The following is a 25,050-nucleotide window of genomic DNA, read 5'->3' as shown; positions in this document are numbered from 1 at the left end:
AGCCATAGGTATACATGTATATATATCCCCTCCCTTTTGAAATTCCTTCCCATCTTCCTCCCTATCCCACCCTTCTAGGTTAATCCAGAGCCCACGTTTGAGTTTCCTGATCTATACAGCAAAAGCACCTCGCTGAAAAGTGCATATTCAACTACTCACCAAGTCAGTGAACCTTACGTAGACTGATTGTCTGCTGCGACACAAGAAACAAACAAAGCTCAGCAGTTTCATCTCATGACGAGACTTATTAAACAATGGCTGACATCACTAAACAGTTATTTTAATGTATTTATGTATTATTGTCATAATGGATTCAAACTGTTTTATGGATTGATAGATGATATTTATATTGTGAAACTAAGAGATAAAGCCAGTCAATTAAAATGTATTCTATCAACTGTTAACATGATCATCCGACAAGCCAATCTAATGAAGCTAAAAAGAGAAAAAAAATTAAACAGTGTCAAATGACTATCTTCTATATGTTAAGAGAGAATGTGTATTTAAAATCTTACGTGGAACCTAAAAGTGCTGAAAATATCTCGACATGTTCAACTACTTTTGTAATATATACTAGGTTGTTTAGCTAACAGAGCACCCCTACAGTGGCTAGATAATGCAGCTCTGCATCAGAATGTCTCTTATGCTGAGTTCTGTAAATCAGGTCACTCTGAGAGCTACAATAATAGATTTAGGTTCTGTTTAGAATTTGTAATTCTAAAAAAGGAAGCACATTTGTTTCTGTCCCATAGTCTTAGTATTACTTAAAAGAACTTAATGCCCTTGTTCAGTCTTTACAACAATTTTATGAGTTTGGAATTAATATTACTCTTGGATAAACTCAGGCCTAGAAAATACGTGAACCGTGAACTTCCAGATGTTCAAGCTGGTTTGAGAAAAGGCAGAGGAACCAGAGATCAAATTGCCAACATCCGCTGGATCATCGAAAAAGCAAGAGAGTTCCAGAAAAACATGTACTTCTGTTTTATTGACTATGCCAAAGTCTTTGACTGTGTGGTCACAATAAACTGTGGAAAATTTTGAGAGAGATGGGAATACCAGACCACCTGACCTGCCTCTTGAGAAACCTACATGCAGGTCAGGAAGCAACAGTTAGAACTTAACATGGAACAACAGACTGGTTCCAAATAGGGAAAGGAGTATGTCAAGGCTGTATATTGTCACCCTGCTTTTTTAACTTATATGCAGAGTACATCATGAGAAACGCTGGGCTGGAGGAAGCACAAGCTGGAATCAAGATTTCCGGGAGAAATCTTAATAACCTCAGATACGCAGATGATACCACCCTTATGGCAGAAGGTGAAGAGGAACTAAAAAGCTTCTTGATGAAAGTGAAAGTAGAGAGTGAAAAAGTTGGCTTAAAGCTCAACATTCAGAAAATGAAGATCATGGCATCTGGTCCCATCACTTCATGGCAGATAGATGGGGAAACAGTGTCAGACTTTATTTTTCTGGGCTCCAAAACCACTGCAGATGGTGACTGCAGCCATGAAATTAAAAAACGCTTACTCCTTGGAAGAAAAGTTATGACCAACCTAGAGACCATATTGAAAAGCAGAGACATTACTTTGCCGACTAAGGTCCATCTAGTCAAGGCTATGGTTTTTCCAGTGGTCATGTGTGGATGTGAGAGTTGGACTGTGAAGAAAGCTGAGCACTGAAGAATTGATGCTTTTGAGCTGTGGTGTTGGAGAAGACTCTTGAGAGTCCCTTGGACTGCAAGGAGATCGAACCAGTCCATTCTAAAGGAGATCAGCCCTGGGATTTCTTTGGAGGGAATGATGCTGAAGCTGAAACTCCAGTACTTTGGCCACCTCATGTGAAGAGTTGACTCACTGGAAAAGACTGTGATGCTGGGAGGGATTAGGGGCAGGAGGAGAAGGGGACGACTGAGAATGAGATGGCTGGATGGCATCACTAACTCAATGGACATGAGTCTGAGTGAACTCTGGGAGTTGGTGATGAACAGGGAGGCCTGGCGTGCTGCAATTCATGGGGTCGCAAAGAGTCGGACAGGACTGAGCGACTGAACTGAATTGAGAGAATTTTTAATGATGACACCAAGATTGTATAGTTAATAATTAACAGGGCAGGTTATGAATTCAAGTCTTTTGCATCCAAATCAAATTTTCTTTCTATGATAACCACATAACAGGCTATATAACCATGAAGTCATGAACTATATATTAGGCAAGTCACTGTACAGTCGTTTCTAAACACTCCCATGAAGTGATTTCTCAAAAAGTTATAAAGGTAAACTTAAATATAATCTACTTAAATTATTGCTAGCTTACTGGTTGGCTGGATGAATAGATGAATGGAGTGGTGAATGGATAGACAGATAGTTTGACACATCTTTTTCACGTATGTGCCTGTGTGGGGTTTCCCTGGTGGCTCAGTTGGTGAAGAATCCGCCTACAAACAGGAGACCACAGTTTGATCCCTGGGTTGGAAAGATCCCCTAGAGAAGGAAATGGCAGTCCACTCTGGTATTTTTGCCTGGGAAATCCCATGGACAGAGAAGTCTGGAAGGCTACAGACCATAAGATGGCAAAGAGTTGGACATGACTGAGTGACTAAATCACTGTGTGTGTGCACAGATACCACTTTTCTAGAAATAAATCTCTGGTGCCATTAAAGATGAAAGAGTTAGCTTGTAAATCGTGGAGGACATATACCAGAATATTACCCAAGTGTTCCTCAACCATGACTACACATAGGAGTCTCTGGAGGGTTTTCCAAAGATGTGGTGTTGTCCAGTTTTCTTTTTTTTTTTTTCCTTTTTAAAATTACCAGGTTAAAAAAAAAATTACCAGGTGATCAAAATATCAATACAAGGCCAGCTTTAAAAAGAACTCACTTGAGGACTGTAATAAGATTCATCTGATGCTAGTGGATGACTTTAGGAAACACAGCAGGTACTTTGAATACTCACATATCGGAAGTTTTAGATACATTTTTACATTCGCTCAACAAAATACCTAAAGCTGAAGTTAGAGTTTAAAACATTTATTTAGGAAAAGGGTGATCTGATTAGAACAGCTCACATGTAATCCTCATCTCACTGAAAGGAATATGTTCACTGGAATATTGTGCATTGTACTTTATTGAGTGAATTATTTTGAATCAAACTGGCTTTCAGACTCTTGAAGAAACAATATGATGCTGCGGTATAATCCTATGATATTATCTTTCAGTTTTCACACTTTCTTATGAAGTAGATTGTTACATTTATCAGACTTTTGTGTGTATTTATGCATTTATTTCTCAAAGTATGGGAGGCGAAAAAATTATTGTGGACCGCCCCTCCAAAATATTACGTCTTTTTTTGGGAAATGAAAGTAATTCTCATTCTCTTTGACATAAAATGCAGGGTGCCCTTTTATCTTCACGTCTTTAGAAGGAATTCTGTTCCTGTTGATAATATTGAATATAGTTTTTGTGTTTGATCATGTTTTCCACACCAGGGTCATCAGCAGCAAAAATTCAGCTAGACGTTTCCTCCAAACACAGATCTTAACGGGCTTTTATTTAAAACAAACAAACAACAAAACCGCAGCAGTGCTTAGTGGATGTTGCTGCAAGAGTTGTCCATCAGTGTTGCATCTAAAATTGAGTAGTTAGAGACCAAGGGCAAAGTTTTAGTTTGAAATCCTTTCATTGTTCTTTTTTTAACAAAATTTTCTTTTCCTAATTGTGCATAAAACTTGTCTTTGTAATTTCTGGTTTTTTCTCAGTGTCTTTGCCTCTTAGATGCTGTTTCCTGGTAACATAGCCATCCATATCTTTTCTCTCTTTCTCAAGTCTGTGTAGCATTTCTCAAATCCCTTCATTTCTAACTGCTGTCAGTACTTCTCAGTTGGTTTTTCTCCAGCTTGCTTTCTTTCTCTTGGCTACTCTCCCATGGCTTCCCTACAGTTACATGTTTATGAATTCGTATTTCTTGGTCAATGCATTTCTAGCACTTTCTAAAATCCAAGAAATGAATTTCTAATAACAATTTCAGGATCAGGCCTTTCAGGTCTTTTCTCTTTCCTAAAAGGAGGAGTGCACATTCACTGTTTGGGAAACTGATTTATATAGTATTGCTGGTCTTATGTGTGTGTATGTGCAGCTTGAAGCTGGAATTATGGATGATTTACTGGCCACATCACAGGAGAAGTGATTGGTAAGGGCTATGAGAATATGACACTATGTCAACACTGTAAATAGTTGAATGGTATGATGAGGGTTTTGTCCTCTTCATACTGATAAAGCATTGTTTTCGGACGTGCTGGCTGTGTTTCATCTGCTACATGTGGAATAGGAGCCAGTATGTGCCTCTGTGATGATTAAATTCATGCATAATGTGTCTAACATTCCCAAATAAGTTGTTTGTCATCCACAGGTTTGGTTGATCCTTCCTAATTTTTTGGATCATTTTCTATATTGTGGTTTGAGCTTATGTAAAAGCTATGTAGTTATCAAGGATTTGAATGCACCTAGGGTTCTTAGTAGGAGAAGGCAATGGCAACCCACTGCAGTGTTCTTGCCTGGAGAATCCCAGGGACGGGGGAGCCTGGTGGGCTGCCGTCTATGGGGTTGCACAGTCGGACATGACTGAAGCGACTTAGCAGCAGCGGGTTTCTTAGTGGGCTTCCCTGGTGACTCAGGTGGTAAAGAATTCACCTGCACTGCAGGCAACCTGGGCTCCATCCCTGGGTCAGGACTATCTCCAGTATTCTTGCCTGGAGAATTCCATGGACAGAGGAGCCTGGCAGGCTACAGTCTGTGGGTTCGCAAAAGAGTCGGACACAACTGACACCCTCTAACAATACGGGGCTCTTAGTATTAGATCTTTATAGCTTTCCAGTGTATACAACAGAATTACCAGAGGAACATTATTCTTCTATTTTTAAAAAACAGTAAGGAGTAAATTCTTTTAGTGAGAGATTAAGCTATATTACTTACAAAGTATAGACTTGTGTTCATAATATACAGAAGTCTAAGCAGTTTGCAAAGCTCATTGAAGCCTGATGCCTCAAACCATCTATTTGCACTGTAAGCTCCAAATCTACCAACTGTATTGTCATAGTCTGCTAAAGTACTCTTTCATTGACTTTATGAAGAGTTTTCTGCAATGATGAATTATATGTCAAACTTGGGATTTTAAACCTATGTTGGAACTTTGTGTCCACGTATAGTTAGGAAGAGGTTTGTGAATGAAATTAATCACTATCTCCAAAATCAGAATTTTGGAGCTCTCTAATATAGTAAAAGAGAGAAGTTAATCTCAAGACTATATTAGAAAGCAAACCATGTTTGATAGTATGTACTCAATGACATATTTTACAATTTTAATGACAAACCAATTGGGATATTTTATGAAAGCAGCCTCAACAAAGAATTCCTGTGTGGGTATAACACACTAATAAGAAATATCCTACCTTGTTCTACAAAGAAATTAAATGATAACACTGGGTACAAATTGAAACACTCTTCTTATTTAGAAGAATAGATAATGCTAATAGGTTTTTATAAAAGTTGCTCTGTTTATGGCATTTGTTTTTGTTTTCCTTTATTTCTTAATATCTGAGAATATTTAAGGTTTTATTTCTCAACTTCAGCACATGAAATCTTGTCATTTAAAATTTTATGCAGTATATATTTTGGATGGTTCATTTTGATATTTTCTAATTATCTTTTTGCTGGTAAGTAACCATGTTAACTTTGAAGAAAAAAATAAAACTTCAACTCATTTTCCTTTTTAGTTGTTCTGGTACTATTGTTTAGCTTCTTTCCTTTCTTTTCTCATTGCTGCTAAATAAAATGCCCATGCGCTATTATATTTTCTGAATGGAGCTATAATTTATATTCTGTAAAGAAAGATTTGAAGAAGCATGTTTTGTTCCTTTAAGTGTATGCACAACTTTGAGAGAAATAGTGAACCAAATCTGTTATTAAAGAATGAAATGAGCCAATTTAATATAATTTTAGGCATTGTTCTCATACCGTAATGAAGCTGAAAAAAGAGTTTTTGATCTTCATGTAATAGAACAATAATGTCCCTGTTAACCTGGTCAGATTATATATAACCAAAAATAATCTATTATAGTCTACCTCTCTGTTAAGGCTAGACAGACACATACTAGTTTGGAGACCATTTTAGGCCTTGGAAAGAGGCATTGAATAAATACTTCTTGAATTTATGAGTGAATAACTATAAATTATATTTATGCTCAGTAATAACACACTGAGCCCATTAGTTTGCGTGGAATCTTGGATTCTTCATTATTATTGTATGTTGTTCCTAGTATTATTATTAAATTTTGGTCATTAAAACTTGAAAGAAATGGAAACAAACTTGGACAAAATTGTTATCATTGTCTTAAACAACGTAAGCGTAGGCAATTTAAGATTTATAGGATAAGTTTTTCCTAAAATTATTATTTCCTAAAAATGTCTGTTGTGGAATTTCTTTATATTATTTTGAGAAAATCTTTTTCATTGTTAAAAGCTAAGTTATAATCCCATTGTTAGAAATAATTTGTATTGAATACTTTCGTAACTGAGTGTGGGAAGTTGGAGAATTTTATGCCTGTTTTAATGCTCAAAATGAGAATGGTATGGTGGATATTTCTCCAAATATGAAAGCTGAAATGTCGTAGTGAGTTTCCCCCATGTTGTTGCCAGGCCTCCTATAATAGTATTGAGTAAGGGTTAGAATCATGAAATCATGGACTTTTAGAGCTGGAAAAGATATTTAAGGTTATCTAATCAAAGTTTCCATTAGTTTGTAACTAATGGAAACTAAAACTCATAAGTGTAGTGATGGGTCAGACCAACAAAATGAATGTTTTTAACTTTAGTTGTGTATATAATATCTTAAGAAGACAGTGTAACTACAACTGAAGACCCCATGCTGTAGTCCATGGGGTCACAAAGACTTGGACACGACTGGGCAACTGAACAACAGCCAGAGAAAATACTTTGAACTTGTCGTTTAGAAGGTTTTATGTGAAATTGCCGTTCATTTTTAGGTTTCTATGGCCTTTTTTCTTCTCCATAGTGTACTTATTTCCCTGGATTTTAACGATTATGTCTGTTGCTCTTCCAATTGTCTTGTACTTTTAAACTCTCATCTTTAATTATGATGACTGTCACAGAGCAGTATCTCAGATACTTGGAGAGTGAATTAATGTTCCACAGCAATAAGAGAAAAATTAATAAACATTGAAGTCATAAATCGTACCTCTATTAGAGGATGTGATTAACAGAGATAAACATGTTCCATTTTTCTCCCCACAGTCTCCAAACGTCCACAAGTACCCCGATATGGAAGCTGTTCCCCTGTTGCTAAATAATGTGAAAGGGGAACCCCCAGAGGACTCATTATCTGTAGATCACTTCCAGACACAAACTGAGCCAGTGGACTTGTCCATCAACAAAGCCAGGACATCCCCTACAGCCGTTTCATCCTCCCCAGTTTCCATGACAGCGTCCGCCTCCTCACCTTCTTCAACTTCAACCTCCTCATCGTCTTCTAGCCGTCCAGCCTCATCCCCGACTGTTATAACATCAGTATCTTCAGCATCATCTTCGTCGACAGTATTAACTCCAGGGCCCCTCGTTGCCTCTGCCTCTGGTGTGGGAGGCCAGCAGTTTTTGCACATTATCCATCCTGTTCCGCCTTCAAGTCCCATGAATTTACAGTCTAACAAACTGAGTCACGTTCACCGCATCCCCGTGGTGGTCCAGTCGGTGCCTGTTGTCTACACAGCTGTGCGGTCACCTGGCAATGTGAACAACACTATCGTAGTACCACTTTTGGAGGATGGGAGAAGCCATGGCAAAGGTAAGAGACACAAGCGAGCCTTGCTTTATTTTACCGCTAGAAGTAACTGTTATGCAAGGAAGTTACTACTAAGAAGTTCTGTGCACAGTGACACAGAGGAACAACTGATCTGCTCCTGTGAGTAGAGCACAGTTTAGTAGAAACTAATCTTGTTTTCATACGTTTCATAGGTATATGTTTCAGAATTACTCAGTCCATATTTTTATGTATCAAGTCATATGACGTCAGAATTCTAATGTGTAAATTTGCAAAATAATGTTTACCTTCATAGGAAGGACAGTCTATACAGTCAGCCTCAGGGCTTGTGAGTTGTGAATCCCTCATAGAGATTAACAATTATGAAACGTAAAAAGTGTATCAAGATGTTTCTTCCTTCAGTTGTTCAGACTGGATCTTATTTATCTGGCAATAATGTAAAATGACATGAAGTTTCAATGTTTGTTATCTGTTCATTCACTTTAGAGTAATTTGTAAATTAAGTTGCCATTAAAGTAACTCTAAAGTTAGGTGTTTGGCTAGAAATGCATCATGTAGTTAGAGTTCTTATCTTCATATAAGCCTAAGTTGTTATTTTAAATAGCAGGAAGCTTCTATGATAGAAATAATTCAAAATGCAGTATTAATATTTCCTTCTGGGGATTAGAAGCAGGAAGATACTTTGTTACATGCTGCTGCTGCTGCTAAGTCGCTTCAGTCGTGTCCGACTCTGTGTGACCCCATAGACAGCAGCCCACCAGGCTCCCCTGTCCCTGGGATTCTCTAGGCAAGAACACTGGAGTGGGTTGCCATTTCCTTCTCCAATGCATGAAAGTGAAAAGTGAAAGTGAAGTATCTCAGTAGTGTCCGACTCTTTGCGACCCCATGGACTGCAGCCTACCAGGCTCCTCTGTCCATGGGATTTTCCAGGCAAGAGTACTGGAGTGGGTTTCCATTGCCTTCTCCTTTGTTGCATGAGTTTATGTAATAATATCAAGTTAATTTTATATGATAGCTGCTCATGAAGTTATTTTTCTTCTTCTAAGTTCTTTTTTTTTCTATTTTTAAGTCAAAGGAATTGTAATAACATGATGTTGATTTTTCCCTTTCTGTAGATCTAAAAAAAAAAAAAAAAGCCACCATTCTATAGGAATATAAAATGTCTATAATCATCAACTCATATGCATGTGTTTCATCTTCAGAGTCTAGAAATAATGATGGATTAAGACTTAGGTTGTAGTATATTTTGCTTTGAATGCCATATTACTGTCAAGCTCATAATTAAAATATGATGGATGAACACATAAAACACTGCCTTTGTGTAAAATGCTAGTAAACATAGTTGTTTTGGTTCTTGTAAAAGGTAGGATTCAGTGCATAGGAATAATATTTGATTATGAACTTGGAGAAATTTTGCAAACATACAAAATCGTGCATGCATCTTTTGCAAGTTACTGTTTTATCTCCAATAAGTTTCTTCATAGCACATGACAGATTGCACCTTTTCAATTTTTCCAAGTCAAAAATCTCATGGCTTACAACAGTCAAAGACTTTGACTGCAAACTTGAGATCCAGGTACCATGCTTACCTGACATCTATTTTGTATTTTTAGTGCTATTATGGACAATGGCCAGGAATTAGTCTCACCACTATCTTTGTGAACTAGAAAAAAAAAGAGGAAGAAGGGAATATCTACATAGATTTTACTTGAGTCAAACCTTCTTTGATATTACTAATATTTCTAATCCAAATGAGCTAATCAATTTGAATAAGAGTAACATAATTAAAGATCACATTAGATGTTTATTTTCATTTATAATTTACAGATGTGCTTTAAATTCTTTAAGAATTAGCAATTAGAAAAAATTTAACCTTGTGTATTACATTATTTTATATATGTGTATACCATGGAATCCAATCTTTGTACAATATCACTTATGAAAACTATTGCTTTTATTGTGAAGGTGATTGATAAGGATTTTAACACTGTGACCTTTTTTTAAAAAAACAGTTTTGGTGCATTAATGAAGGAAACAGATGTCTCTTTTGTTTGCCATTATCATTTTATGAGAGAGATTACTTTTATTTAAAGTTTACTGCCAAAATTTAATTTTCTGGAAAATTTATCTTTGTAGAAGAACTGTATTTAGACTCATGCTGTAATTTGTTCTCTACATGAGTATTTTTGTCAGTTTCATGCAGTGTTTGTATTCAGCAGTTTTTGCATATCAAGAATAAACATATAACCATCAGCACACTCAATATGATATGGACGTTAACAGCATGAAATCTGGGATCAAGGATGCATGGTTTAGAATCCTAGTTCCCTCACTTCCAGCTTTGGACTGGGCAAAGTTATTTAATCTCACTAATCTTCATTTTCTTCAGTGATAAAATACAAATAAAATATGATATATCTTTGAAGATTATTGGAAATATAAAGATTTTATGTGTACATGTCTAGCACTGATAATAATTTGTCATTATTAGATTCCCCCCCCCACCAAATACCTGAAGCAATAATGTTCAGAAATTTTTTTGCTGTATTGTAAAAACAGAAAGTTGGGCTAAAAAAAACTTACTGAATTTAAAAGTGATAAACTGCTCTCAAGAAGTGCTTCTCAAAGTTGTTACAACAAATTATAAGGGATGAGGGTTTAGGATGAGAAGTCATAAGGAAAATCCCATACTTTTTATGTTTATTAATTTATATTTTTTATAGTCCCCATATTCTACAATATTGCTATAGCATTTTATAATTTTTTAATTGTCTGATTAATTAGATGATAATAAAAGTGTGTAGTGGAGGAGGCCTGCCTATCTCAAAGAAGGAATGAAGGACGAGGCCTTTCAGTAATTCCTCGCATCTTTCTGCTGCAAATATGCACTTGGGCACTGGGCCAGTGATGAAATGGCTGAGTGATAAAAGGAGGTCTATTTCTATTCTCACATAGGTCTTATATTTCTGGTATGGATGAGCCAAAGAAAATATAATAGGGGAGTTGGATTTTCAAATGCTACTAATAAAAATAACTCACATAAATGTGGGTGATCGTACTGGCTAATTAGTTTTAAAGTTGGTAAAACATATCTGGTCTATAGTAAAGAAATAGATTACCTTATGTCACATTACATAAGGGACTAAGAATGTATGCGTCTGTATCTAAAATAACATGAATTGAGTCGTTTGTCCATTCAAGTATTGGTTGAGCATCTCTCATGTATTAGGCATTTTACTGTTACCAGAGACTGTGTTGAGCAACACAGATGCTGTTTGTATCTAAGTACTTACAATCTGCTAGGAGATCTTGTCATCAAACAAGAAAATTGTACAGTTAACTGATAGCTGTGGACAGAGTTAAAACATAGACTAGCCATGGATGTGCCTAGGGGAGAGAGGTTAATGATAGCCGTAGATGGAGAAAGCTGTGTTTGACCAAAGTATTTTCATGTAGAGTGTTACATGTGGTTGGAACAAATGTTTTTGTTGTGATATTCAGAAGTGGGTGTTTGGGGTTTTGGAATTGTGGTAGGATGGAACTTCGCATGGGTATGCTTGGCTAACAACAGAAGAGTGTGAAAAAGTATTCTAGTGAGGAGAGAACTCCAGCCCATCCAAGTATTTACAGAATATGGTCTTAAAGGAATGGCAAGTCGGTTAGCTAACCCAGGGCACTGACAGAACTCAGCTGGGTCTTGATAAGATGTAATATGAAGAAAATGGCGTGATGTTCTCGAAGGTGCTCACAGTGTAGACTAGAGCTATGAGAGGGATGCTGTAAGAGAACGTCTCCAGAGGGACGCATTTTCCTGCTTGATACCAAAGGGACAGAGTAGCATTGAGCCCCCCAAGTGATGGTGCTAAGAGCTAGAAGGTTCTCCATGGGACCTGAGACATGTTGTTTATAAACAAGACCCTACAAGGGGTTATTTGACCTTGTAACAGAATTTCAGTTGAGCCTGGGAAAGTGTTTGGTAGATTTCTCAGGAGATTTTTATTAGTTTTCACAGATAATTAGCAGCAGAAAGCATAGAAGGTAAAAAAAAAAAAACACACACACAAGCAAAATTTTTCTTGGTTTATTGCTTCAATAGGCATGTTTAGGATTCTCCTTTCCTTCCTTTTGATCTGCTATTAAGGTAAAAGAAAGGGCCTTTAAGAGAATATAAGTGAAGAAGGAGTTGTCAGATTATCAAAAGCTTCTAAGGGGCCAAATGAAATAAGGACTGAGAATGGAGCATTTGGGGAAGGATGGGTTCATTGATGACGCTGTGTCAGTGGAGCACTGGGGACAAGGGACAGACTGAAGTGAGTTCATGTTCTACTGGGAGGTGAGACAGGGGAGACCAGGAGTCTAGAAGGCTCTTTGGCTAAGTTTTGCTGAAAGAGTTTTGGAGAAATGGCATGATATCTGAAGAGAAATTTATGCCCTCAAGGGAGCAATTTAAAAGAGACAGAAAGTATAGCATATTTGTATTCTGTCAAGAATAATCCAGTAGATAGTTGAAAATGGGTAATTCTAGAGAAGGAAGAATCACAGAAGCAAAGTTGTTCATTACACATTAGTTGCTTATATTATTTTGCAGAAGTAACCTGCATCTTGCAGTAATTAACCTGAATTCTGAAGTCAATTTATTAGATTGACACAGGTTTTGAGGAAAAAGATGCATAATGGTAAAGGAAAGAAAATGCAGAAAACAGCAGATAATGGTCTAAAATTGACAATGAAAAGCAAACAGATTAGAAGTTCAGTAAAATGTAGGTTCCACTAAAAATTATAAAAATGATACCAGCATTAATATGAATATAAGATCAAACGTTTCTCATTCATCACATACTGGAACATACAGAATAATTTTAAAAAGATAATCCCTAAGCAATTTGTAATTGTTGTTCAAAGACATTTTTATAATTGAATATGTATAGATGTGTACATTTTAGAAGCGCAAAATACTTAAAAGGACAAGGCCGTACGTAACCAACTAAAGAGCTAAAAAAGACAATGGATTTATTTTCTCTCTCCTGTACCTGAGCTGGCCCTTTCTCCATGTAGCTAGAGGAACATAATATAACCTTGATGCCAAGGAATGAGGCTTGAACAAAGGTGTAATTGATGTTGGCTTTGGAACAGCCAGAAGTGAAAAGCCAGCTGAGTAACCCGGTTGTCTAGTTTTCTTCCCTGACCGCTATCCTGTCCTTCTTATTGCTTTATGTAGATGGTCTTTTGGTTTGTCTTCTCCTCCGTTCCCCATGTTGTCTTCTCCTTAGCCACCCAGACTCACCAGATGTCCCCATGACCATAAAAGTGGGAAAATGCCTAGGAGAAAGAACTCAGCCTGTTTGCTATACATCCGCATTCTCTCTCTTGAAAATGCAGTCCCAAGAGCCCAGCCTACCAGAATTTTTACAGAACGTATTTATTGCATCAAGACTTTTATTATAATAGTGTCATACTTGACTAATAACTTACCATTGATCATAAGTGCATTATTCCTGACTTCAGACATTTATAGGATAAGATCTTTGAGTTTAAAGTACTTTTCCCCGAAATATCTGACTAGAGCCTGTTGTAACTGCTGTTAAGAAATCCGCAGCCCCATATGAGCATGTCATTTCTTTGATCATCTCCATTAATTTAAAAAAAAAGTGTTATTTTTCTGTTATTTTTAGATGAAATGGAAAATTCTTCAAAACCATACCTATTCCCATAGCACTGGTTCAGGAATTTCAGAGGGCTGTGGCTGTGGGCACATCTGAAATAGTCACACCCCATTTCTTCCTACAGGCTGTTGCTTTTCTCACAGCCCACAGGAAGAAGCCACAGTGTATTTTTAGTCCTGGGCCATTTATACTTGTGAAAGGGAATCTGGTCATCCTAGCAATTGCTACAGAGCTGGTTGGAGGTTATGACTGTAGCTCCCGACCATTGAATGCAACTGGGGTTTTACTCCCATGAAACTCTCCATTTCAGATCTTTTCGTTTCACCAGTGTTCTTCTCCTCTCGACTTTCCCACTTGTTGATGTTCATGATGTCATATTTCAGGTCTCGGTTCCTTTTGTCACAGACTCGCTTCTCCTGGCTGCTTTACATATGACTGTCCTCTTTTAGTTCACCATTCAGTGGAATCCCAGTGTCATCTGTCCATATAACCAGAATAGTCCTGGGCAGCTGACATACCCTCCTGTATATGGTTGTCTTGGCTTCTTGATTGAACTACCCCAGCTTCCTTTGGTAAATGCATTCTTCTTCTTATGTTTAATTATGATAGCTACTAGATATAGGCTCCTATTTTTAATCTGATTTTGATTGACAAACCTTCTAATTACTTAATCCTTTACTGTTAATTTTCAGCGTTGCTTATTGGGAAGCAGGACTGGATGGTTGCTCATTTTGGCTTATTTTTCTTAATTGTAGACTTTGAAAGGATGTGAGTGTTTCACTACCATCATTATAAAACAGACAGTAACTTGTTAAATAGTGAGAAAAACAGCTAATATTTATGAAAAACTGAATTTTAAATTGGAGGACAGAATATTTTATATGGATACATTGGTCATTTGTTTTTACCTGATTTTAACAAGGAGTAGAAACCTATCTGTATTTTTTTCACTTATGGGCACACATAGGAAGTTGAATGGACTCCATCCAAAAAAAATGGCTTCTTCTGCTCTTGTTTACTGAAATATCTAAGGTTATTGACTTCTCTAATTCATCTGGCATAGATTGTTAGTTGCTCAGGCGTGTCTGAATCTCTGTGACCCCATGGACTGTAGCCCACCAGACTCCTCTGTCTATGGGATTTTCCCAGCAAGAATACTGGAGTGGGTTGCCATCCCCCTCTCCAGGGGATCTTTCTGACCCAGGGATTGAACCTGGGTCTTCTGTACTGCAGGCAGATTCTTTTACTGTCTGAGCCAACAGGGCATAGGTTGGGTTAGGTCTAAAATTTGACAAGAGAGGTGACAGAAATTATATGTATTGTTCTAAGAGATAATTAGCAGAAAAGAAAAAACTCTGTGTAAGGTCCTTGTAAACTGTAAAATGTCAAGGTGTGAGTTTGGCTTTGCCCACACACATTTAAACAGTAAATAGAAGTACAACTGGAAAAGAAGAGAAAAAAATATGACCAGCAGAGGGGACAGGAGATACTCCATTCAGAAATAGATACTGTGTAAGGAAGGAAAGATATAAACAGGAGAAAATCCATTCAAAAGATAAAGTAGCTAAAGCAAGGGGTTACCAGAGTGGACTTTGTGTTCATTCTGTTATAACTTGTTAGGTCAAGTTCCTTCTAAGATAAAACGGTCTAATTTATGTTTAAGTAGATAGATGCTTAAATGTGATGTACTACTAGTATTTAGTCTAAGAAAGTCTCTATATTCATTTTTTACCACACCTGAAATGTTTTCTCTGATTATCTTTAACATGTTGAATCTGGAAATAAATCTTTCCTTTCCTCTGTAGTTTCATTTTGAAGAACAAATTTTTTCTCTCCTGAAGTAATGTTCTACATAAATGTGAAGCTTCTAATTTCACATAGTACAGGTGCTGTTATGCTACAAGGAAATTCTTATTTTACATATTAGATTGCAGATATTTATAGGATTATTTTGATGATGTTTGTATATATATACTCACTGCAAGAACCATTTGAGTATTGGACTGATATATCTATACGTATATAGATAACTATAGAGCTGTAAGCTGCTGCTGCTGCTAAGTCACTTCAGTCGTGTCCGACTCTGTGCAGCCCCATAGACGGCAGCCCATCAGCCTCCCCCATCCCTGGGATTCTCCAGGCAAGAACACTGGAGTGGGTTGCCATTTCCTTCTCCAATGCATGAAAGTGAAAAGTGAAAGTGAAGTATCTCAGTCTTGTCCGACTCCTAGCGACCCCATGGACTACAGCCTACCAGGCTCCTCCGTCCATGGGATTTTCCAGGCAAGAGTACTGGAGTGGGGTGCCATTGCCTTCTCTGATAGAGCTGTATAGGTATCTTTATATATCTAGATATATCTATATAAATATAGATACTTTTTTGCAATTGAACATTTTGCCCAGTGACTCTTAAGACCTGAAAGGAACAAATGAAAGAAGAAAGAATGTGAGATCCAAAAGGGAAACTTGGTCTTAGAATCATTGCCAGCACTGTTTTAAATTGGCTTTTTAATTATTTACAACTCTCTGGCTGTGGTTTCTGTTTCCAATTTTTTTTACTCCATCCACAATAATTGTTTTTTTTCTCCAAGCTCTATTACTATTTTCTCAGCCCCTTCTTTCTGCCTGTTTTCCATTGTTAATGGAGAGTTTGATTAACGGTTGTACTTCCACTTTGGGTTCTTTAGAAAAGAACAGATTGATATTTGTCTATCTAATAAATAAAAGAAGAGCTACCAATTTACAGAGTGGTAATCACATACTCGATCTTCCCTCCAGCCCCTTTTATGTGGGGAAAATGCAACTTTGATCATTGGCCAATTGTATATGTGTTTTTTATGACTAGGCGGCTTCGCCTTCGTTTTTCTTCTGTAATTAGTTAATTTTTTCAACAAATGTTTTATGGACCAATTATATGGCCAGGAATTTCAGTGTGGTGAGTTTTAGGACAACTTCTCTTAAAAGTCAGCTGTAGTTTACAATACACTAAAATAATACAGTTCATACTGTGAGTCATTTTCCTGTTGGTGAATCTTGGTATCAGTATACTAGCTCATCATCAACATTTTAAAGGAATTAAATAGGATAGATTTGATTAAGAAATATGAGTTTCACCCACGGATGTGTTACATCATGTAACTTTTGTTTAGTAACTGACTGACTTGCATCAAATGCAGTACAGTGTGTGTCTATATAGTATCTGTGTACTGAGTCATATTGAAATATGTATTTCTTCCTATAATTTCTATTTAGAAAATTTGAATGAAACTACATGGAGTTCTTCTCCATCTCCTGCTCAAATACCCATCTTGATTCCAGTTTGTTTTTTCTGCCTTCTCACTCTTCCAATTCCCTTCTCTTTTTATCTTTTTTTTTCTCCTAGATATATTTCTCTCTCTCTCCCTCCGTGCTTCACTATTCTACCTTTTCTTGAATCTTGATTCTTCTTTATCTTCCATATCTAACGAAATCACCTATCCCATAAGTGCTGTATTTATTGTGGAACTAAAACCTATGTTGAAAATGGTAGCCTTTGTACTGCCATCTAGTGGTGGAATTTTAAAATAATGTGATCGGAAAGAGTTGGTGGAGGAACTCATGTAGTCTATTAATTTATTCTATCATTGCTCTCAGATTTAACAGTTGAGGGCTGTCAGGGAGTGCAGTGAATATGCCCTTTTAAAGTAAAACTTGGACATGGCTTTGAAACCTAACTTATCTGCTTTAAGAAGCATCACTTCTACCCCCTTGTCCTGCTTTCCATCATGCACATTTGTATGTGCCTTCTGTTTAGTAGAAATAAAATGCTGCTTTCTACGGATCTGTGATTAGTTTCTTTGTAACTATGGGTGATGTTTGTTGAGTTAGTGGAAGCAGATAGATGGCAACTTGGGAACTATTACGTTTTATTGAATGTCACAGAGAAAAAATAAAAAGTGAGACAACAGGACAGAAAACAGGAGAATTTGGTAAAACTGATAAGTGGGAGTAGCCCTTAGAGAATTCATCAGAGGACTGTCTTATTGATAGCTGCTGCTGCTGCTGCTAAGTCGCGTCAGTCGTGTCCGACTGTGGGACCCCATGGACGGCAGCCCACCAGGCTCCCCCATCCCTGGGATTCTCCAGGCAAGAACACTGGAGTGGGTTGCCATTTCCTTCTCCAATGCATGAAAGTGAAAAGTGAAAGTGAAGTCGCTCAGTCTTGTCCGAATCTTCGCGACCCCATGGACTGCAGCCTGCCAGGCTCCTCTGTCCATGGGAGTTTCCAGGCAAGAGTACTGGAGTGGGTCGCCAGTGCCTTCTCCATATTGATAGCTAGGGGCTTAGGAAAAGCTCAATAGCAACAGTAAAATTGAGAGATACTGCCATGGTGGGTTTTTTCACTTTCTCAGTGAGAGAAAGACCTAGTGAGACTTGAGTGACCTATGATAAGAGTAAACTTCTCTGTTGACAGAAACTGTAGCTGCTCCTATAATGTTACATGCGCATGCGTGCTGCGTCACTTCAGTCAGGTCCGACTCTGCGATCCCATGGACTGTAGCCCACTAGGCTTCTCTGGCCATGGGATTTTCCAGGCAAGAACTGGAGTGGGTTGCCATGCTGTCCTCCAGGGGATCTTCCCAGATGAGGGATCAAATCCGTGGCTCCTGCCTGGCAGGCGGATTCTTTACTGCTAAGCCACCAGGGAAGCATAATGTGGCGTGTGTTGTTATAAATGCTTCCTCATAGAATAAAATAGGCTGGCATCTCCGCAAATCCACCTGGACCTCATTAGCTCTGATTTTCTCAACACATTGCATTGTGCCTGACACTAGTACATGTTCAATAAATACTGAGTGAAGAGATGAATTAACTAATGAATTCATTAATGTAGGTGCCGTGCTCTATATGAGATGCTCCATTAGAGTGCTGTGGCTAGTGCCAGTCTCTAGTCCTAAACCCTAACCAGAAGAGCAGCCTCCCTCTGTAGGGTGAAGTAGAAGAAGCAACAACATGGGTTCCTCGCATCCCCAGAGCCTGACTCCCCCCACCCCAGCCCTACCACCCCTCCCCACCAGGCAGTTGCCATTCTACTAAATACGTGTCATGTCTCAGCCATCTTTTCTACCTCGCTGTGATGACAACTCTCCCGCTAGCCTTGCTGTTTCCTTTTCCTGGATGGCCATTTCTTTCCCTGTCTTAAGACCTGGTTCAGATGCCTTCTTTTCTAGAAAGGCACATACCAAATTGGAATACAGTGTATGTCATATATGTACATACACATAGATATACATGCATGGGCATACTTGAGTTGCTTCAGTTGTGTCCAACTTTTTGCAACCCCTCATGGACTGTAGCCCACCAGGCTCCTCTGTTCATGGGATTCTCCAGGCAAGAATACTGGAGTGGGTTGCCATGCTCTTCTCCAGGGGATCTGCCCAACCCAGGGATCGAACCTGAGTCTCCCAACTCCTCTGCTTCTCCTGCAATGCCAGTCAGGTTCCTTATCACTAGCACCACCTGGGAAGCCCATAGATATACATACATATACAAAATATATTCTCTTTACTCAATATATTTGGCTCAAGTATATTATATATATAATATAAAATTACAGTGATATCTATATCATGGCCTTACGCTTGATCCAGTGTCTGGCACACAGTGAACAATAAATGTTTGCAGAATGAATGAGTATCTTTCCCATAGCTGTTCTTCTTTTGTGTCAGTGGGCCATCTGTAATTCCCTGGTGCTTCTGAGTATATTGTTTCTGCTATTTCCCAAGTTTTTGTTTTTTTTCACTGTACTTAATACTGAAGAATAATGTTTGGTGGTACATTACAGATACTTGATGTGATTTAGATTTTAATAGTTTCTGGAGCTGAACTCCCTGTGGGTGAGAAATATTCTTATGGCTTCTGAACAGTCTTAATGAAAAGATACTGTTGCATGAGAGTTACAGCCAGTTCTTATTATTCTTTTATGCCCAGGTAAAATATTTTACCTGTGAAACTAGGAAAAATAATGGCTTTGATTGGATCTGGGCAATTAATAGAGTCTGTGAGGTTTCTTATATAATAGTAATGCCAATTTCAGTTCCCAGTCAGGGTGAAACAAATTATACCTCCTGTCCCCACTGCAGTTGACTGTGTCAGCATCACAGTACCATAAAATCTCAATAAAATCTGAAAACTGTGGAGTATGGATAATCCCACTATAAATTCTAATAAAAATTACCCCTCCAGACTCTGTATTCTCTCCATTAAGTTCATAGACACTGTCTCTTTGTACATAAAGTTTTATGAAATAAATCGACCAGTTCTCCTGTCCTTACCAGATAGCAAGCTGTTTTGATTTAAAAGCTGATAAGAGTACAATCAGTTTTTGGTGTTTGCAGTGCATTTTAAAAACATAAATTTCACCTAACAAACCTTAAGTAGAAGGAAAAATGCTGCTTTTATTTGCACTATACCGCAAAGGTCTCTTTGTGAGAAAGAATAAATGACATTTTTACTGTGGTGGGCCCATTTGTTGCAGCCATAAAACAAAGATTTCGTTTCTTTCCACCAATCTCTAATCTTAAAGGTATATTAAGCAAAGCCATGCACAAATCTAAAACAGGTCTGCTGAATTGCTTCAAATCTGCGTTTAGAAGGAGTTGTCAATTTCATGATTTCATTTTTGTCTCGTCTGTGCTAAAGCCCAGGGCTCCCTAATCATCTCTGGTGTGACCTTTGTCCCCTGACCTTTGTCAGGCATGGATGTTTTCAATTAGTCCTCTGTAAATACAGAGCCCATTAAAACAGAGGAAACCTTCTAGAGACCAAAGGTGGAACCCCCCCAAAGAACATGAATTTGATCCTGGAGGAAGTCGTATGTTACAATGAAAGTAGAATGTGTAGCATTTGAGGTGCAAGTTAAGAAACAGGCTTTGCTTCTGGGAGGAGGCAGAAGTATTCCAGATAAGGAAAAGGGTGAACAATGGTGGAGCTTTACTGAATCATAGGCTATGAGGTGCACACACGCACGCACAAACAGCGTAAGATGTAAAAGGTGCATTGCACACCTGATATATACTATGAATTACTTATAAGAGAGGACCTGACTTCTCCTTTTCTGAAAGAGAAAGCCTTTTAACTCTTACTTTAGATGTACTTCTTACATCCTTTGTGAATATCCTGCTGTGCCTCGAGAGTAAGTAGTGAATGAAAATGGCAAAAGAAAAATATAGGAGAGGGATATTTCTCAATTTTTATAACTCATGCCCCTTGAAATGTTATCTCAATAGATTTTTATGTATTCCTAATAGCCACAAAAATTGTGTAGCATTTCACTTCCTGTAGTTTTCCGTAGGAAAAGAAATTCCTAATGTTGCAGTACCTATTTACAAATGCTTGAAACCCTCTGAGATTCTCAACGCCCAAACCCCACCCCCCCCCCGCCCAAATTAAGAATTTTCCTTTCTCTGTAGGTAGACGAAGGGCAAAAGAATGGCAGCTAAGAAAGGAGGTGTCAAAATTATTATTAAAATAGGAACTTGAAAAATCACAGCGAGGTCTGTTGGGATTGGAGTAAATAGGCTTACACAGCTCTTTAGTCCTTGGAGGTAATACTTTATTACAGCATAATAATTGCTTTTGAAATAATGACCATTAGTAATGAAGGAAAGGCTAAATTATGGTCTGTCTGAAGTAGGTGGCAAAGTAGGTAATAAATCTTATAAATATATTTATTAAAAATCATTTCAATAATTAACCTTTATTGAATGCTTATATGTTCTTTGCACTTTACATACATCATCTTTAAGTCTTACAGTATAACCAGTGTATAGATATTATTGCCTGTCTTTTATAGATAAGAAAACTGAGACTCATACCTTTCTCTGTTTCTTAATAAGGTCACAGCTTACTAGTGACAAAACCTTGAACAAAATCAAAACTTTTTAATACTTTTGCCATACTTGGGTTTTGATCATTTAAAAAGTATGCCTTAGTTATGTAGAGAATTTGTCAATATTGAATAACCCAGTTTCATATTTTTTCGAATCAGGTACATTGAAATTTTAAATCATTTAATTTTTGTCAAGGTTTAAAATGTTACATAGGAAATCATCTATATTTAAATTCATATATATGTGTGTGTGTGTGTGTGTGTGTGTGTGTGTGTGTGTGTGTGTGTGTGTATGAATTGCATGAGGTAATTCCATGTGGCTAAGTATTGATGTTATGGTACCATATTATGTATTTCCATTTTCTCCAGCATCTTGCAGTATTTTTAACAACAGCTTCAAGCTATAGGTTAACATTTCTTAGGTGTAGGGAAATTTTGTCAAAGTGTGGTTGACTGAGTTTCAGAGATCGACATGTGTGTCCTTTTCCCACATAGCTGGTCCCTGCCTGGAGCTCTGTTGAGCAGGGAATTGGTTAGACAGGCATGCACAGCACAGACTTGCCTGTTTGTCTTGCCTCCTCCTGGTAGTGGTTATTTCCTAAAAAACACAAGGGAAAAACCACCAAATAAAAATATAGCCAGCATTTATTAGTACCGTTATAATTGTATTTATTTTTCTTAGATTAATGAGTTCAATAAAATTCTGAGCACTAGCCAATAGCTAATAATCATTACAACATTATAGCTTTAAAATTATCCTAGCTTATATCGCAGATGTTCAGAAATGCCTTCTTCAGAGTTGGAAAATAAATTCCAAAAGATGTGTGTTTGGTTACAGAGAATAGCTTCATAGTAAGATCGGACGTTTTCCAGTTTTTGTGTAAGTTTCTCATGAGTCTCGTCCACTGCTTTTCTGTGTTTTTATAGTTTTCTTCCTATTTTCTGAAGTTTATCAGAGAGTAAGATATGTTGTATGGTTTCCAAAATGGATTGGTATCATGATACGTGATAGTAAGTATTTTCCAACCTACTCTCAAAGTGATGGTTGTCATGAAACATGACTTGCTTTCATCTAACAAATGGACACTAACTGGCAAATCCCTGCTTCCTGGCATCCTTGTACCCATTGGTTGGTATGATCTACAATAATCAAGGTGCCATTAACCTCCAATTATTTTCATTATACCTTGCAAGTAGGGCAGCATATTAACAGGCCCTTTTATTTCCTTCCTGGGCCAATTGTGATCATTTTTTGCGGTAATCACCACGATAAGCCCCTCACACTTAACAAGTAAACCCCTTTCAACTATAACTTAAACAACTTTTGACTGGGTAATTTTGCATGGTCTAAGTGGAAAGTTAAAATGTTTGCAGTTTACAAGCCACTGAATGGTTTGTAACTGTCTTTCAGTGTTGTGCTCTGTATTTTTAATTATGGTAAATACAGAATAGAATTATGCTTGATCAGCCGGAGTAAGCCAGCACACTCAGACTCTCCTTGTTAATACCATTTCATACCTCATTCCAGAGACCATATAAGGAATATTGGCCATATTATTACTATTCAGCCAGTAGGTGGTTTATTTAGAGACACTTATGTGTTTGTAAGGTACAGAATGCAGTGGCCACCTCGTGTCTGGGCATGTAAGAATACACTCAAAGAGGTTGATGCTGTTCCTTATTTAAGCATGTATTGTGATTGGAAGGACTGATGTTAAAGCTGAAATGCCAATACTTTGGCTACCTGATACGAAGAGCTGACTCATTTGAAATAACCCTGATGCTGGGAAAGATTGAGGGCAGGAGGAGAAGGGGACGACAGAGGATGAGATGGTTAGATGGCATCACCAACTCAATGGACATGGGTTTGGGTGGACTCCAGGAGTTGGTGATGGACAGGGAGGCCTGGCATGCTGCGGTTCATGGGGTCTCAAAGAGTTGGGCAGGACTGAGCGACTGAACTGAACTGAACTGTGCTCACGCTCGATCATGTCTGACTCTTTGCGACCATGTGGACTGTAGCCCACCAGGCTCCTCTGTCCATGGGATTTTCCAGGTGGAAACACTGGAGTGGGTTGCCGTTTCCTACTCTCGGGGATTTTCCCGACCTGGGGATGAAACCCACGTCTCCTGCATCACAGGCAGATTCTTGACTCACTGAGCCATTTAAGCATGTATATATAAATATATGAGACATACATATATATACACATAAATATTCATACTTTAAAATTTTGCCACCTAGAAACTGTTGCACTTTATAAACTAGATGAAACTAGTTGACTTGTTATATAAATTTCTTGAATTTTATTCCCTATGGTGCAACATTTCAATGGGGGGGGAGGGGTATGTCTTCACACTTAACATTAAATGAATGTGATTTTAACAGCTTATTTTCTTCCTGTGTTCTTATTCCATTACCAAAATTAAATAAAATTTGAACTGCCAGGTTAATTTAAAAATTTTTTTTCTAATTTTTTTAACCTTTTACATCACCCAGGAATTATTCAATCTATCCTTTCCATTTAATTACTCATTAATGCACATTTATGATTGAGCCACATGTTTGATGCACTGACAATATCCACAAGAAGCTCATAGTTAAATGGTTAAAGGAGACAAGACAACTATAGTGAGATGAGTGCTGCAATACAAGTAAGTGTAGACCCACAGAGATAGATTATAAAGGAATGCAAAGCTGAGAGGTTGAAAGGGAGTGATTGTAACTTCAGGAGAAGGGTGTTTCTCAGAGGAAAGTGTTACTTACATCATCCACATAAATGAGGAAGGAAAGGCAATTAAAAAACAAAAGATGCAATGTCCTAGAAATGTGAAAGACCATAGTAGATCCTAATAGATAGGGACATTATCCAAGTAGATCAGAGAAGGCAATGGCAACCCACTGCAGTACTCTTGCCTGGAAAATCCCATGGATGGAGGAGCCTGGTAGGCTGTAGTCCGTGGGGTTGCTAGTGAGTGACTTCACTTTCACTTTTTAATTTCATACATTGGAGAAGGAAATGGCAACCCACTCCAGTGTTCTTGCCTGGAGAATCCCAGGAACGGGGGAGCCTGGTGGGCCGCTGTTTATGGGGTCGCACAGAGTAGGTCACAACTGAAGTGATTTAGCAGCAGCAGTAGCATCCAAGTAGATAGGTTGGTATGGTTCACTTGGTAGGGTATTTATCAAAAATGAAATGAAGTTCTAGGGTTATCTATGGATCTGGTTATCCCAGGTCTTGTAGGCCAAACCGAGAAGTCTGTATTACCGAACACTCTAGGGAGACAAGCATGTAAATAGATGGGAGTAACATAGTAATAATTAAGTCTATGGATGAAGGACTAAATAAAAGAAAGGAGAAAAGTTAGGAAGCTATTTTAGGAAGCCAATGTGAATGGGTATCTGTTGGACAGAACTCACTGCCCTGATGGTTGTCAAGGAAGAAGGAAAAAATATATCTAGGATAATTTCCAGATTCTTGTTTTGGCTATGTTGAGAATGTTCTTTAGTGGAAGAATATATGAACTGAGGGATCTTACTGAGAATTTTACCCTGAAAACAAGGCAATGTTAAAAAAAAATTTTTTTTGGACCCAAAACATGAAGGAAAAGTTAAGAGCATAAATTGAAGTGTTCCAACATCTATCTAAAAGAACTTTTATAAACTAGGTCTAAATAGATATATT

General features: G+C 37.7%; 1 protein-coding gene across 1 annotated transcript in view; it reads left to right on the top strand.

Moving 5' to 3' along the window:
• The window catches only part of KLF12 (KLF transcription factor 12), a 411,252-nt gene that overhangs the window by 242,986 nt on the left and 143,216 nt on the right, over positions 1-25,050 (top strand). Inside the window, exon 4 of the mRNA XM_052650108.1 lies at positions 7,309-7,855. Coding sequence (XP_052506068.1) covers positions 7,309-7,855 — 547 coding nt within the window. The remainder of the gene's footprint in view (positions 1-7,308; positions 7,856-25,050) is intronic.

This window comes from Budorcas taxicolor, chromosome 12 (genome assembly GCF_023091745.1).
Source record: "Budorcas taxicolor isolate Tak-1 chromosome 12, Takin1.1, whole genome shotgun sequence".
NCBI classification, from domain to species: Eukaryota; Metazoa; Chordata; class Mammalia; order Artiodactyla; family Bovidae; genus Budorcas; species Budorcas taxicolor.
The sequence above is the reverse complement of the archived record's forward strand: the minus strand, read 5'-3'. Positions and strand labels throughout refer to the sequence as shown.